We start from the raw sequence: 16,545 nt of genomic DNA on the forward strand, positions 1-16,545 counted from the left end.
CACCTCCCCTGCAGTCCTGCTCTGAGTCACTCAAGTGATTATGTTACCGGCAAATACTTTCAGCCCGGTGCCTTCCACTGCAGCATATCCTCTCCCCCTGCACCTGTTAAGCACCGGTTCGGCGAACATCAGAAATCTTAGGAACAGGTTCGCACGAATTGGTGCGAACCGGTTGTATCCCACCACTGGCTCATAGGTAGGACAGCTGTTGTCCCATCTACCCAAGATTCTATCCTGGCCCCACTTTCCCCATCAACGAACGGTTCAAGTACTCTATCTGCATTGGCCATGTCATTTTTGTCTGAGGCCTTCTTTAATATAGCTTTCAAAGAATAGATTGGCGATGGCGACTTCTTCCTCTGTAAAGCCCTCAAAGTCATTCTCTTCATCACTGTCACTGGATACCTGGAAGTTAGCCGGTACCAGACTTGCACCAGTTACGTTTCTCCAACATTTAGAAATGCACATTTTTGTTATTGCTTCACCACCAATACAAAAACTTCTGTTAGGTTTAGCTTCTTTAAAAATGCAGTAACAGAATCCTCACCCGTGATTATTCGCTGTATCTGCGTCTTTCGGAAGTTCATCTTGAACATTGATATAATGCCTTGTTCCAGCGGCTGTATTTTTGATGTGGTGTTTTTGGGCATGTAGCTGACTCGTATTTTGCCATCTCTGCTTATTAGGCTATCAGCAGACGGCTGGACCGGGCAGTTATCTAGCAACTAGCAACTTATCTAGGAGTTAAATTCCTGAGGCTTTTCCTGGCTCTCTGACAGCACAGTGGATGGTAGGATCAGGCAGACAGATTCCTCCCCCCTAAAAACTGTTTGTATCTTGGGTAAATCTGTATCTTTTGAAAGGAAATTCCTTACTGCTTCGCAGCCCTGGTGGTGTAAAATAGAAGTATTAAGAGAGGCCACATCAATGGTTGCTAATATAAAATCTTAATGTTTTGACATATTTTTGTAGACATATGTCTATGTAAGCAGAAAGGTTATCTGTTAAGGTGTTAATCCCTGAAATTATGGGTCTACCTGGGGAGTTGATTAAACTTTTATGTATTTTCGGTAATAAATAGGTAGTTGTGGTTTCTCTTTCATTAGATATTTGAATTCATTATCTTCCAGGATTCCTAAAAAAAAAAAAATTTCCTTTCTCTAGTCATGTTCTCAATGAACCTGTAAATTCTTTAGCTGGATCTTTACTTGGTTTATGATGGGTATCAGAATCTCCTAATAGTCTTATGGATTCTTTGAGATAATCATCTCTTTTTTTTTTTTTTATTATATATGACAACCCCCCTCCCATTCTCGTCAGCTTTGTTTAATTGCTATATTCTCATTTTCAATTGAGTGCCTCTCTTTTTAATTTCATCGTTGTTTTTAAAACTGGTGTTTTTTGTAGTTAATTCTTCAAAATCTTATATCAATTGGTATTGATTGCACATGCTATATATAAACCCAGGATACTATGGGACTAGAGTATTTCTCCTGACGAAGCTGATCTAATCAGTGAAACGCGTTGAGCCATCTGCAAGTCTGTTTGAGACGCAAGGAGGACACATTCACTATCCGCCTCACGATCTTTTCTGGTCAAATTCTACCGGATGTGACGTCAATCCAACCGGAAGTGACAGACCACACAGCTGAGTCTTCCGGAGATACCCGAAATCACCGCAGAGGGACAGGAGACAGCTTGAACTTCATTCCTCCATGGCGTGCGATCGTTGGGCGTCCAATTAACTCTTATGTGAATGTACAGAATGTAAGTACATGGGTGTAAGTACAGAATGTAAGTACATGGGTTTTGCACTTTATATATTCCTGCTATATTTGGAAGATAAAAGAACCATACTGGTCTGCACTACTGTATATGTCTGTTTTCTCTCATTCCAAGATAATCACACAACCACCAAAGAAGACTGAGACACCACTTTTATCACTGGCGATTTTTTTTTTATTTTTTTTTGCAATTTTTATTCAAGTACACTGTAAGTAGACTGATTTTGAAGGAGCCAAGAGCCCCTCCCCTTTGCAACAATCTAATATAGGTGTACACTATATATTCTTTTCTGGAGGACATGGAGAAACGCTCCAGCCCGGAATTGTGCCAATACCAGAGATAATCGGCCGTACTTGGTACCCCTCTATGTATTTGTAAGAAGCCTGTAGGAGGAACATAGTTTTGGGTTCTTTGATATTGGGCCCTAAACACTGTGAGTGTGGAGGGGGGTATTTATCTGTTCCTTTGTGTATATATGGGTGGGCTCTTCCTGTAGTTGGCAGTAGTGTCTCGTCAGATAGTTCTGTAAGTGCTTCTTTTACATAGTGTGCTGTGCATCATCAGAACTACAGCGCTGGTCTTGTCTCCGGTTTGATTTATGTCTTTGTTGTTAGTGACTATATAACTTTCCTTTTCTGGGTAGTTATGTTGTATCTTTTGTTCCGTTCATCTACTATGTCTTAAGGTTTCTATATACCTGTTGAGTTTAGTGTTAAATCCTGGTGGAGGAGTCCCAGTTGGATTTGTTCTTTGCTCTGATATGTACTTGTTCCGTGGTGTTGGTTTATTCATTCTTTTCTGTCATTGAGAAATGTTTCTCAATGTACCGTTTCCTGAAGAATTATTCTATGACACTGCAGAGTTCTACTTTCTCTATGGGTTTTTTGGCAGAATGTCCGTCCTTTAGTTGGTACAGATGTAGTAGGCATTGATGCACCCATTAACGCTGCCATGCTGTTTAACAGTAGTGCTATTGAAAACAATGGCTGCAGAGAACACGCATTTCATTTAATGCGTTAAGGGGGTCATAACATCTGCTACATCTTATCGAGTTTCTCTTTGCTTGGATTGTGCATGGAGTGTTTCTGAGCCTTTCTGAGGTCATGGTAAATAGTTACATACCAGTGTGACTGCAATGTCCCTCCCCTAACGGTCACAGAGACAGAAGGAACCCACTGAGGGTTTTCCACCTACTCCAGAGGGTGAGAAGAACCTATGCACTGATTCACTGACTATGGCAATTCTTCCTCATGGAAACACTAAGGCCTCGGACATGCTTACCGCTGGCGTGCTGATGCGCGCTGAGGGTCAGGGAAAGCGGGTGCTTTCCCTGGCCTTGCGGTTGCTTGTCCTGCTCGCCGTAAGGGGGCGGGCACGTCACTGGCCGGGGGCGGGCCAGTGACGTCACGGAGCTGGTTCACCCTCATTGGGCGAACCGCTCACGTGACTGGCCTGTCGCGCCGGCAAGCGGGGAAATTTTAAATTCCCCTAAGACCTGCGCTTCCGCAAGCCCGCGGAAGCGCAGGTGCGCCCCTACTAAAGCCGCTCTAATTGCGGCTGTAGGGGCTCAGTGCTGAGCGGGAGCGCGCGTCAGCACGCTTCCGCCAGCAAGCAGGCAACATGGCCGAGGTCTAAATGAGAAGGTGACTGTGGCCTACAAGCTTTGTAGCTGATAACAATAAGTAAGAATACCTCTGGTAATGTCTAGTTTGCTAAATGATACAAATTACATATATTTAACCTGCTGTCTCACCTTTTTGTGAACAAAAATCTGCGGCTGTTTTTCTGCGACAGTACTAAACCTAAAGCCATTCCCTACTTTCTAACAGATGCAAGGCCTTTTCTGATTCGGAGCCTTGTACCTGCTGGTAGTAGACCTGATGTGAAGATGGTTGACAAGTGGCTTACTGTGGAGATGGTTCCTGAAGCCAAAGAGCTAATGATCAAATGTTGGGATGGTGAAGCGGAGGACAGACCCAGCTTCCAAGGTAAGGATGGAGGGAAATTGTGGATGTCAAGGGAATCGGGGAACAAGAGATGGAGCAGAACTTGACCTACAGCAAATGCAGATGTTCTTCAAAAGGTTCTTTATCCCGTCCTTGCATTATGAAATGGGTTTTTGCTAACTGCGTTCCTTGTGCTAAAGTTGAATCATTTGGCAACATGCCTATTGATTTTGTGCAACCTATAAGGGAGAATCATGGAGTTCTCTAGTTCAGGGGTGCTCAACTCCAGTCCTCCTAGACCTTCCAGCAGGTCAGTTTTTAAGGACATCCCTGCTTCAGCACAGGTGGCTCAATCCGTCTCTACGTACACTTCAGGATGTCACAGAGGGGACCTGTGTCTCATAAAATGTAGTGACACTGAGAAATGACTTTTTGACCATTGAGGACATGGGGCTATATAAGTGTTGCTAAGCCCAAAAGCATGTTCTGGTATGGTCATTTTAACGCGTCTGGGCACCACATAGTAAATTTGGGCCTTAATGCCCCAATGCTGGTTTGTCATGGTGTATTTGAAAGATAAATAGTGATGGAACCCTAAGCAAAGAAAAAAATATTTATTTCTAAACTTGCAGAACCCCAAAAAGATCATATTGAACCCCCAAAATAACCTGTATGTATGTAGAGGTATCAGTACCGTGTTAGCCGAGCTTCAATAATCAAAAAATAAATAGATGATACCGTTCTGTGGCTAACGAAATGCTTTTATTTGTGCGAGCTTTCGAGATTCACTGATCTCCTCTTCCGGCGATGTTACAATGAATGAAGCAAGCAAAGGGAATACTTAAAACCAGTGTCTCTTGGAATGTTATCGGTGCTTGTCTTTTCCCCGGTGTGGATATAACCACAGAATTGTAGACCAGCAAATTCACAAAGCCACCAGAATACCAAGAAGTGATCTCCTTGAATATAAACAGAAGGAGACAAGCGACAGGGTACCTTTGGTGGTCACATATAACCCACACCTAGGAGCCCTACGCAAGATCGCCAGGGAACTACAACCCATCCTCCAGGAAGATACAAGACTGCAACAGGCCTTCCCTGAAGCACCCTTATTATCATGCAGACAACCTCATAATCTCAAGAATATTATGGTGAGGAGTAAAGTATTCAGCAGTACAACTGAATGCGGGACAAAACCATGCCAGGGACCCAAGATGCAAAACCTGCGCAATGCTCTACACAGCGGACACAATACAAATACCACACAGGAATCGGGAATACAAAATCAGAGGAGGGTTCACCTGTTCCTCCAGCAATGCCGTGTACCTCATCATGTGCATGAAATGCCCATGAGGCTGCTACTACATAGGTGAAACGGGGCAGGGGCTAAACAAGAGAATGAACCTGCATCGCCACAGCATCACACGCGGAACAAGAGACAGTCCTGGACATAAGATGAACGATCTGAGGGTTGCCATACTCCTAGGTAATCTTAAAACACCGAAAGAGAGACTGTTGCATGAATACAAATTTATGCAACTGTTCGGGACACTTAACGGTGGCCTAAACAGAGATCGAAATTTTATGAGTCATTACTGACACAAGTGAACTCTCTTCCCATGAGCGCTAAAGACCATGTCTGTACATACTGTGCTATATGTATGCACACACAGCTGTCTCTTACACATACCAATACTCCTTGTTTTTCCATCCCTATACACCAATAGGGTCCACATAGTATCCACACACACTTTTTTAGTTATGCCACTATCTCCCACATTTCCACACATACCCACAACATTTATATTAACTCCCACTTCACACACCCCTTTTGTAAAGCACTGTATACACTGTGGGCTCTCCATTCATTTATATTCACACAGATACACACACACTCTTACATCACTTACTTTCAGGAACCATTTTACACCTCTAGCCATAAATCTCATCCACACCGGGGAAAGGACAAGCACAGATAACTTTCCAAGAGACATTGTTTTTAAGTACAGGTAAACCCCGTTGTAACGCGGTCCTCGGGGTCCACCCCGAGACCACCGCGTTAGTAACGGGGTCGCAGGGAAAAAAATGGCCGCCGCATCAGCGCATATTCACCCCGCGGGACAGGAGATAAGAGCGGGGATGTCCCTCCGGTCCCCGCTTCCCCCTGTCACCGCGGGACAGGAGATGCAGCGCCCCCCACCCCCTGCAGCCACATGCCTCACCAATCATCCCCAAGGTAAGGCTGATTTATGTATATGTGTATTGGGAGGGGTGTGTGTGTGTGTCAGTGTGAGCAGTGTGTGTGCAGTGTGAGCAATGAGCAGTGTGTGTGCAGTGTGTCAGTGTGAGCAGTGTGTGTGCAGTGTGAGCAATGAGCAGTGTGCGCAGTGTGAGCAATGAGCAGTGTGTGCAGTGTGAGCAATGAGTGTGTGCAGTGTGTGCAGTGAGTGAGTACCGCCAACCTACCCCCACCTACCTGCCCCCCCCGCGCTGCACCGGGCCATCCCACCAGCCCCCGCAGCATAGGGGGCCCCGCAGCCATCACCCCCCTCCACCGCAGCACCACCCCCACCGGCACGCAGCGCCCCCCCCCCCCCCCCCCCCTGCAGCCACATGCCTCACCAATCATCCCCAAGGTAAGGCTGATTTATGTATATGTGTATTGGGAGGGGTGTGTGTGTGTCTCAGTGTGAGCAGTGTGTGTGCAGTGTGTGCAGTGTGAGCAATGAGCAGTGTGTGTGCAGTGTAGCAGTGTGTGTGCAGTGTCAGTGTGCCAGTGTCAGTGTGTGCAGTGTGAGCAATGAGCAGTGTGTGCGCAGTGTGCGCAGTGTGTGCAGTGTGCAAAAAAAAAATTTTTAAACGGGAAAACCGCGTTATAACCGAATCGTGGTATAACGAGGCGCGTTATAACGGGGTTTACCTGTATTCCCTTTGCTTGCTTTATTCATTGTAACATCGCCGGAAGAAGAGATCACTGTATCTCGAAAGCTCGCACAAATAAAAGCATTTCGTTAGCCACAGAACGGTATCATCTATTTATTTTTTGATTATTGAAGCTCGGCTAACACGGTACTGATACCTCTACGTGTGTGTGTGTGTGTGTGTGTGTGTGTGTGTGTGTGTGTGTGTGTGTGTGTGTGTGTGTGTGTGTGTGTGTGTGTGTGTGTGTGTGTGTGTATATATATATATATATAATCGCGTTTAAGTGTCAGAGGAGTGCTATTGAGCATGGCAATATATATTTATTTTATTTTTAAATGGAGTTTATTCTTGATAAAACAAAAAATCTCCTAAAATACCCCACAAATATAACCCTATTTGCTTGTCCATATACGAATAAAAACTAAAGTTGCAGTTCAAAAGTTTTAAAGAAAGCCAAAGGAAATTAAGGCATTCAAAACATTTATTTTAATAGAGGAGAAAACCACCATGTATCACAAACATATTTATGTCTTCATTACAGATTTGAAGGTGGAGACGGCGCTCATGAACAATGAGTATGTTGGGGAGATAGACAGCGCTATACGCGAGGTTCTGGACCTTCTCAAAAACCCTTATGCATCTGCTCAGGTACTCTGTGTAATGTACAAAATACCAACGTCAACATGTCTCACACAGGCTCCCAGAGCCCAATCCAACGTAAAACATCACACGGCGTTTACACGGAATATAACAATAATGTGAGCCGTGACAAGCAACAGAGAATGGCTTTATTTATTTATTCCCAATTCTTATTAAAAAAAAGATCAGAGCCTGCAGTAAAGTGTAAATATAGCAGCCACTACTGTTTATTCCAAGTGTCTCCACTTCATTAGACAACACAGATATATACAAATATAGATATTTTCTATACAGATATAATGGCTGGAATTCAGTAAGCTCTGATAACGGGTGTTGGGGTGGCTCGATCCGAAATGACTGCCATGGACTTGAACAGCCGTTGATGCCGGATCAAATTCTGATTCCCCTTACCAGAACTTAGTCTCACTGATAAGCCTCTGAGAGACAGTCACTGTCTTATCCTGAGCCTCTCTGATGAGGCTCTTTGAAGCCTGTATGTTATTATGCGATATAGCTTAGCTGCGATTTTAATTTCCTTTTTGGGATATTTTTTTAGCTACAAAACTGTTTAAAAATCAGTGAGCAGGGAAAGATACTGTACACCATATTGCAGATTACAGGGAATTAATCTTTAACCCTTCGAGTGATGAGGGTGTGTGTACCCCCTGACTGCTGAAGAAATGTTGGTGCTCGCAGTGTACAAAATCATTCTAAATATAAAACGTACATAAATCCTATTTTTCAGCAGAACCTGTGGGTTAAATACAGTTTGATATTTGATATTTTTTCACATATTGCAGAATTTTCAGTCCAAATGCTAAAAGGAAGGTTATACATGCATGCATATATACATGCATGCATGCATGCATGCATGCATGCATGCATACATACATACATACATACATACACACACGCATATATATATATATGCATGCATACATACATACATACACACACACACACACACACACACACACACACACACACACACACACACACCAATGAAGTCGGGTGAATGTGACACTATGTAAATCCTTCACGCAATATCTTATCATATCTATATGTCATGTTCCCTGTGTTTAAAGCTACCAGAACACCCACTGTAAGTATATTATTTGCAAAGTGCAAACTGGAAACTGTGACCAGGATAAAAAATGGTAAAAATAAAAAGATGCTTCCCTAAATTAAAAATTACGTGCATTTCGGTGTTGTTTACCGCTCTCAAGTTATAAACTCTTGTGGCACCCCAACAGCAGTCATATGTAATGTCCATATGGGAAAACACTTCCTCAGACACATTTTAGGATTTTGTGGGGTAGAACCGAACCAAAGGTTTGACGGGGGACCTCCAACTGCTCCCTCTCCCCATCCCACGTCCTGCATGTGAGGATAACCTGTCTCCAAACTACCTAGGACCTTGGAAGCCACCCAGATGTTGGTGCCACCCGTCAGTGGCTGCACAAGTAGAAAATGATATCACTGCAGAAATGGAACACCAGGGAATTATGGGGTCTCATAAACAGTACCTAATGGTGAATTTCCTTCCCCCCCCCCTTTTTGGGCAAAAACCCCAGCTAAAATATATATTTTTCTACTTCCTCTTTGGCAGCCATTACTCGTCGGAATGCTCCTTCTCCTTACAGCTGGTATAACAAGTACTTCTTGTGACTACTATGTGAGGAGGCATTACCCACCCTATGTCAGTTATTGTCCTATCTTAGATGAAGGAAGGACATCAGGTAGGTTTCCCCCTCCAGTTTTGTATTTTTCTGAGGGCCACTCTCAAGCCGCCGTAAATGGAGTAGGAGGTGATTTCCTCCCCCCTTAAGCTTACCTCAAGAACGGACACTTTCTAACCACTGTGGTAAAGCTATTGCCGGCCGCAGGTATCTTCCCTCTGCTATCTGCGAGGTATCTTCCCTCTGAGGCCGTGGTAGCTGCTTCTCTGTGGAACGGAGGTGGGGAGACATCACAACGTAGCGTGTCGGCAGATGACGTCATGACGGCGCATTTTTTTAAAGATCCTATGGATTGAATAATGGAGGGTGTCTTACTCACACAATTCTTGACTATCGGACTGACCCTTCTTAGCAGTCTGAATTTGCATATCCAATCTAGAAGATAGGATTGAAGCAGGGACATCAAGACAAACTGTTCAAGAACTTTTTGAATTTTAGGAATTATATCGACTGTGTGTGACGCTTACTGTATGTGGATGTTATCAGGCAAGTAGATCCTCGGCATATACTATACAGTAGCTGTGAGAAGGGTGCTATAGATTAAATCGTGAGTGGCAGATGCACTGTCCAAGAATAAGCTTATGTCTTTACCTTTTATGAAGGTGCTTATCTATTCTGAGAACCACTGGATAATATTATTTTCAAGATGGTTGGAGAGAAGAGTCACTTTTTACCCCAACAGAGAAGATTACAGCTTTCATCATTTGTCAGAACTTCAAGATGAGGTTTTCAAGATGCAAGATCTTATAGATCAGTGTAAGAGACGTGTGCAAAGGTACGCAATGGTGACCGTTTAAAGTGAAACTAAAATTAGGCTTTATTGCACCTGTCCCTTTAACACGGCAAAAACATTCAAAATAAGCCAAAGAAAAACCTGCTTCGTTTTGGAGAATATCTACACATGTATTCCAGCCCTCTCTAACTGGGTGGTTAGCTAAGCTAATTACCAGCCCAAATGCATATACAGATATATAACATTTCCATAAGAAAGTCTTATCTGTTTCTTGTAGCTGTAGGGGAAGGCCGCTCTGCTTTCTTTGTGTGCTATAGCAATATCAGGATCCAGGTTTACAAATCTTGTCCCCTTTGTCTTGCTGTCAGCCTGCAGTCTCTTTGCAGCTCAAGACATCTGTCCTTCCTGGGTCAGCCCCAATTGTGAGACTAAGGAATCCTTGGTTTGTCCTTCCTGGGTCAGCCCCAATTGTGAGCTCAGGAATTCTCCTTCCTGTCTCAGAACAGGTTATTTCTGAGAGCTCTAATCAGTCAGGTGGAGTTGGCTAATTGCTGGTATGCAATTAACCAGCACACTGCTGGATTAGAGGCAAGATTGTAACTGGGACTTATCCCTGTTCAGATCAGGGAGAGCTTCGAATCAGGGGATTTGTGTCAACTGCGAACTTGGGGCAAGGGGTCGCTCTGGTCAACCAGCTTCAGGGGGACCATCAAGAAGCAAGACCCCTCAAAGAGGCTGGGCCATGGTCCAAAATGCAATGCTAGTCCGGGGAAGACTGGCGGGATTTCTGGATCGCTGTGTCCAACAACGGACTCATGGGTTCAGCAGATTATAGCCATGGGGTATTTCTTGGAGTTCCTGAAAATGCCAGGATTTCACTTGAAGAAATCACGTCTCTCAAGCAATACAGAGAAGAATTTGGTGGGGTGAAACAAGTGCAAATTAATTACTAAATGTGAAAATAAGTGAGTGAATAAATAATAAAAATATGTTTTAAAGTGAAGGCGATGCAACTCCCAGAAAAGATAAGGTTTCTGTTTTGGGAGAAATTAAGAGAAAAATATACCAGGGCGCAAACGTAATCACATCTCATATATAAAAAGAAGTGTACCAAAATATAAGTGAATTAAACAAGTGAATAGGTAAATAGTCCACTTACATGAAATAAGTAAAAAAAAAAAAAAAACAGGTTAGGTCAAGGAAACCCTTATAATCTGCGGAAAATTCTATATACCTATGAATTTTCACAATGGAAAGATAATAGGAAAAAAAGGGAACACAATAGTGTATTAGAATAAATACTCATACCTCCCTCCCAACATTCTTATAATTGCCCTTGTACATCCCATGAGTAAAGGCTTGCATAGAGTACGTAGAAAAGGAGGAAATATACCTTCTGATATTTTGATTTCTTCAAGTACTCTTTGGCAGGGCACATGTATGCTGCAAGTCTTCTGTTTGAATATTAATGTTTTGTGCTTCCTTTTTAAGAGAGCTTTGACCAGAAGTTAACTGACTTGGAGTGAGTAGCACCACGTCATATAGTGGTCACAATAAGTACTTGTCCTACCAGCTGTAAGGAGGAGGAGCTTTTTTTTTGGATGAGGCAGGATGTCTCTGGGGTGGAATCACGTTCATTTCAGCTCAGATTACCCCCTGCTTACCGAAATTCTTGCCTCTACTTGCGGCTGGGCAGGAAAAATGTTTCTTTAACCCTTCCGGTGCCCTCAGACGTAGCTACTACATCATGGGGTGTGGCACGCCGGGGCACTAATGACAACGTAGTAGCTACGTAATACAGTTCCAACTTGTTTTTCTATGGGAAATAGCATCAGGAGCGCAGGCCACGATCTGCACAGAAGAGGAATGGAAGGGGGAGTATTCCTCTTCCCTTCCGTCATTGATGACGGCGCGTGACCGCTACTCCATGCTAGTGTGTGCCCTCAAAGGGTTAAGTCCCGCAGACCAATAGGAAGCTGTAACGTCATCCTTAGCGGCTTCCTATTCGCACGTAGTACCTTTAAATAGATATGAGATACCGGCAGCACTTTGAGGTTGGTATTTAGGAGTGCAGGGGGGCCCCGGAGCTGAAATTAGCACGGTTCAGCACTCGAGACCCCCTGCTTCCCAGTTATGAAAAACTCCTTTAACGGGCTGTCTCTACACTGGTGTATAGCCAATATCTTCTTTGTTTTAATTTACTGCTGTTGATCCTACAGACATCGGGAGTGGTGGAACCATCTGAAGATACTGACACGTCCTCTCTGGTGCCCAACTTCACAGGTCCGTATATCAGACAAATGGAGCACATATTTATTTTATTTTGTTATCATTGTGTTTGACCTCTTCACTACTGTCTCCCTCTACTTATTATTAGTCTGGATGGAAAGTCACAATAGAGATGTGTGAAGCAGTGACACTGTGCCTGTTTCCCAACAAAATGTCATCTCTATTCTGTATTTATTTTTTAGACCTGTTTGGTAATAATGCAGAAGTCCACGAGCTCCAGGAAGCAGCAGGAGGAGGAGAGCTTGTGGTACGTTCAGGCAGCTGACTGTGGTAGGGCTGAGAAGGGTTAAAACTTTAGTGAGGCTGTGCTGATTCTGTCTCATTATTGTAATATCCAGACTAAGCTTTACTGCACTTTCTATTTAAAAGTGTACATGAGAAGAAAAAGAGATCCCTCTTGGTGCACACACCTTCAAAAATATGCAAAATAATAGAATGTTATTAATATATGAAGGAAACATGAGCTAATTAAAGCCTACAATGTAGCACTTGGCTGCTGGAATATACGTGGAAGACAGTGATATACGTGTGCATCTTTGCAACGCTCTGTGTGTCCCTATAATAATTCCTATACACCTTTTATATGGTATTATAGAAGAGGACACGTCTGACACGTATATTCCAGCAGCCAAGTGCTACATTGTAGGTTTTAATTAGTTCATGTTTTATGTGTTCTTCATATATTAATAAAATGTAATTATTTAGCATATTTGTGGAGGTGTGTGCACCGAGGGGGGTCTTTCTCTTCTCCTATACAATTCAATTATCCCAGGTAGCAGCACCACTCCAGTAAGTTAGGAGCAGAGCCACCGCCCCTCCCTTCCCCTCCGTATACAGCTATTTACAAGTGACCTATTAAACCTTGTGATTCCTGAGGGGTGTGGCTGGACCCTTCGGCAGCAAACGGGTTACATTCCACCATTTTCACCTAATTGACTATGTAAGCCTTGTCTAAGGGTTTCTATTGACCAGGTTCCAACATAAGCTTTGTTTTACCTTCCAGCCTGTACAGACGAGCCCTGAAGAACAAGATGTTGATGATGAATCTCTTGAGGAATCAGATGAGGAATTATCCTCACCTTCAGGTTGCTAAAGTTGTTCCTGCTTCCTACAGTTTACACTTTCAACTTTTTTGATGCACATTTATTAGGATTGTCCCTCTCTTCCTCTCTCTCCCTCTCTCTCTCCCTCTCCCACATATTAATATAGTGAGACGTGCATTTGCTTGAGAATCGATCATGGTTACCCCACTTCTCAGTACACCTAATAGGGGTCTGTTTCTATCTCCCCTTTCCCTCACAGTGGCGCAATTCTGGGGCAAAACGTAACCCTGTTTTATTTGATTTTTAATCCCTATTGGTTTCATTGGCATTTGTTTTCTTTGATACAGATGGTGCAGACTTTGTGTCCCGCAATTGCCCCACTTTGCCTTGATACAAAAGCCCCCGTCTGCCTCTCTGTGGTTCTAGCTTTAACTGTCTGTTATTGGTTATTCAACTGAAATCAGCTCCACTTATCTCTCTAGCCTCATTCACACACCCATACATAGTTATTTCATGATGTTGGGGGGTGGGGGCTTTAAAGCTGCACTGTTATAGACACTTATGCTCAGTTATATCTTTTGGACAGATGTCTTGTCGAGAAGCATCACATCGGTCATCAAGGAATCGCTGGGCGACCAGAATGTCTTGGGCAATCTGTGTGCTAAAGGCTTCATAAGCACAGCGGACCAGGGAAACCTGGAGTCCAGCAGGAATCTGGGAGAGTTCATCAACGCAACTGCCCGTATCATCCGCCCACAACAGGATAAGATTAAATCATTCTTTGAGAAACTGAATTTGTAACTACCTCACCAGCGTACTAGACTGGACAGACCTTGCCTAGCCCTGGGGTATTCCGTGAGTTAAAAGACAAACCTTGGTTTGAATGACTGTGGTTTGTGGGTAGGACGTTGAATGCATAACTTGTGAGTTCAAGTCCTCCCTGGTTCATTTACATGCTGGCCGTGGTCAAATCACATTATGTATATCTCAATCTTGGGTTATATTGATCACAATGTCAGGATACTAATTCATCTGTCAGGATATATATTGATAGGTTAATCAGGGACCTGATAAAGTTAACATATTTATCACATTTTAAGGCATCGAGCCACATCAGGTCGTGAAAATATTTTAACTTTTTTGTTATTGATCACGTCAGGGCCCTGATGATCATATTCAGATATCGATTGATGCATCATTTCCTCAGTTACATAAAAGTAATCATGTTTTGAGGCCTTGGCAAAGAGTGTTTAATACGTAAACGTGTGGATTCCTTGCTTTTCTGGGTCACTTGCATCTGTGGTGCTGAACTCCAGTCCCCCAACAGGTCAGATTTTCAGGATATCCCTGCTACAGCACAGGTGGCTCAGTCTTCAATTGAACCACTAATTGAGCCACCTGTGCTATAGCTGGGATCCTGAAAACCTGACCTGTTGGGAGATCTTGAGTACTACTGTAGAGTCGAGCATCGCTCACTTTACTTTGTATATTTGGTCAATTCCCTTAACCTCTCTGTGCCTTTCCAGGATCTGAATATAAGACGTGTACTGTATCTTCCTGGTAACATATCTTCACAATAAAAATCATCTAATACATCCAACGATCTGTGTCGTAGTTCAAAAATATTGTGTTCCCCTGCCATCGATCACAGTACCAGTGGGTAAGAAAGTAAGTTGAAACCTGTCTCTCAGGCCCCTGGCACTATGATGAGAAGCTGTTAACGCAGCGTTCACATGAAAGAAAATTACCTTATTAACTCTACGTCAACAGCTTTTACTTATTAGGGGAGTTAAAGCAACAGTCAATAGAATGAATATATACCAGCACTCCTACATAATATCATACAAAATGGGCGAGGTGCACTAGGGTGAAACAATCGGTAAAATAATGACTGATAAATATACTACCAAAGGAGAAATGGAGGTAGATAATCAGTAAGTCACCACAATTATGCGCACCCAATACTCCATAATAAGTGTGGTCGTAAAACAATTAAATGTGGATAATATATATATAATCAGCTCGTGGATATAAATAAATGGTGCCCCAAACAAATAAACGAAGACTATAAATGGTTTAAAACTATTTTATTAATAACTAACTAAAATAGGGGTAAAGGATCAGCTAAGAAAAGCTTGTATGTGTATATGTATATTCTCTGTCACAGTGTGTATCCTTAATTCATAACATGTACGGTAATGTATGAGCTTGTGATAATCCATAGTAACTGGAACAAAAAGTGGATGCCCGTGACCGGTGATTGAAAGTCAAATAAGATACAGTCCCCTTCAGAGTATTGTAAAGCAGTCCTAGCCAGAGGCAAATCCGTTAGTAGACAAGGGGGTGATTGTTGGTTATAGTCTCGCCTTACTCCTGTATGCGAGCCTGGCCAGTTGGAAAGATCTGCCTGAAGCGGGGCGGGTCTGTAATCGGCTCCTTTGATGCCGCCACCGCCACAACGCTTGATTCAGAGTCAAGGAGCAGAGAGCGTTGTTAGAGCAAATACAGTCTCCAGTGTCAGTCCCGGCATCAGCTATGGCAGTTCCTTCAGAAAATGTAACATACAGGAATCCACCGGTGTCATGTATAGGCAGCCGGAGGTACATGCCGCCAACAGAAATCATGGGGCCCAGGACAAATGAAAGGAGCAGGGCCCCTGCCCACCCATAGCGCACCTACCACGGAAAAAAAAAATTAGCGCGCAACTTTAACTTGACTGTTTTCTTGTTATTGTTAATACGGAAAAAAACATTACAATGCAATCTGTTTATTTTTATCTTTTCAACAACAGACAAAGATACACAATGCTACATCCTATGTGACAAAAGGCCTGGGGGGGATTTACCCTTTGATAAAGCGCCCTACGAGGCGGGAAACGCGTCAGGGGATCCATGTGCTGTTTTAATTTTGGCTATTATGCCCACTAAAGTAATTCAATCATACCCATGACCAGACTCATTTTCCAGCTACTGCAGTGCCCATTTTCTTCCTCTTTTACTTTTTCAACAATGCATTTGGAGCACGCCTTGGGACGGAGCACAACCTTATGAATATACCTATTTGATTCATTAATGGATTTTCAGTCTGCTGCATAGAAGCGATACGGTGCAGAGGGAATGCTGTCTACAGTCTCCGCGATTACAGAAACCCAGGAGGGACACCCGTGGGGGAGAGTCGCCAGGACATTACGTCATAGCTACTGTAGTGCCGACGAGTATTCTAAAACAAATCTGAGGCAATCGCCAACAAGACCCAGGTACATGCTGCAACATTTCAGTGACATTTCTGCAGACAGACTAATGGCCCATCGGATTAACAGCGGGGGTTCCTGGCAGTCAGAATCAAACTGAATGGGACTGCTAGGGACCCCTGCTGTGTTAATCTGATGGGCCATTAGTCTGTGCAGAAATGTAACTGAAATGTTGCAGCATGTACCTGGGTCTTGATGG

At 43.4% G+C, this 16,545-nt stretch overlaps 1 protein-coding gene across 3 annotated transcripts in view; it reads left to right on the forward strand.

The window, feature by feature from the left end:
• Positions 1–14,696, forward strand: part of LOC142498897 (receptor-interacting serine/threonine-protein kinase 3-like) — a 26,574-nt gene extending 11,878 nt beyond the window's left edge. For 2 of the 3 annotated variants that reach the window (XM_075607521.1, XM_075607523.1), the window contains exons 5-10: positions 3,615–3,773; positions 7,195–7,301; positions 11,984–12,047; positions 12,236–12,300; positions 13,057–13,138; positions 13,683–14,696. In XM_075607521.1, coding sequence (XP_075463636.1) covers positions 3,615–3,773; positions 7,195–7,301; positions 11,984–12,047; positions 12,236–12,300; positions 13,057–13,138; positions 13,683–13,897 — 692 coding nt within the window. In that variant the 3' untranslated portion in view covers positions 13,898–14,696. The remainder of the gene's footprint in view (positions 1–3,614; positions 3,774–7,194; positions 7,302–11,983; positions 12,048–12,235; positions 12,301–13,056; positions 13,139–13,682) is intronic. The other variant, XM_075607524.1, reaches the window with a different exon arrangement.
• The last annotated feature ends 1,849 nt before the right edge of the window (positions 14,697–16,545 follow it).

The sequence above is a fragment of the Ascaphus truei genome, chromosome 7 (genome assembly GCF_040206685.1).
Source record: "Ascaphus truei isolate aAscTru1 chromosome 7, aAscTru1.hap1, whole genome shotgun sequence".
NCBI classification, from domain to species: domain Eukaryota; kingdom Metazoa; phylum Chordata; class Amphibia; order Anura; family Ascaphidae; genus Ascaphus; species Ascaphus truei.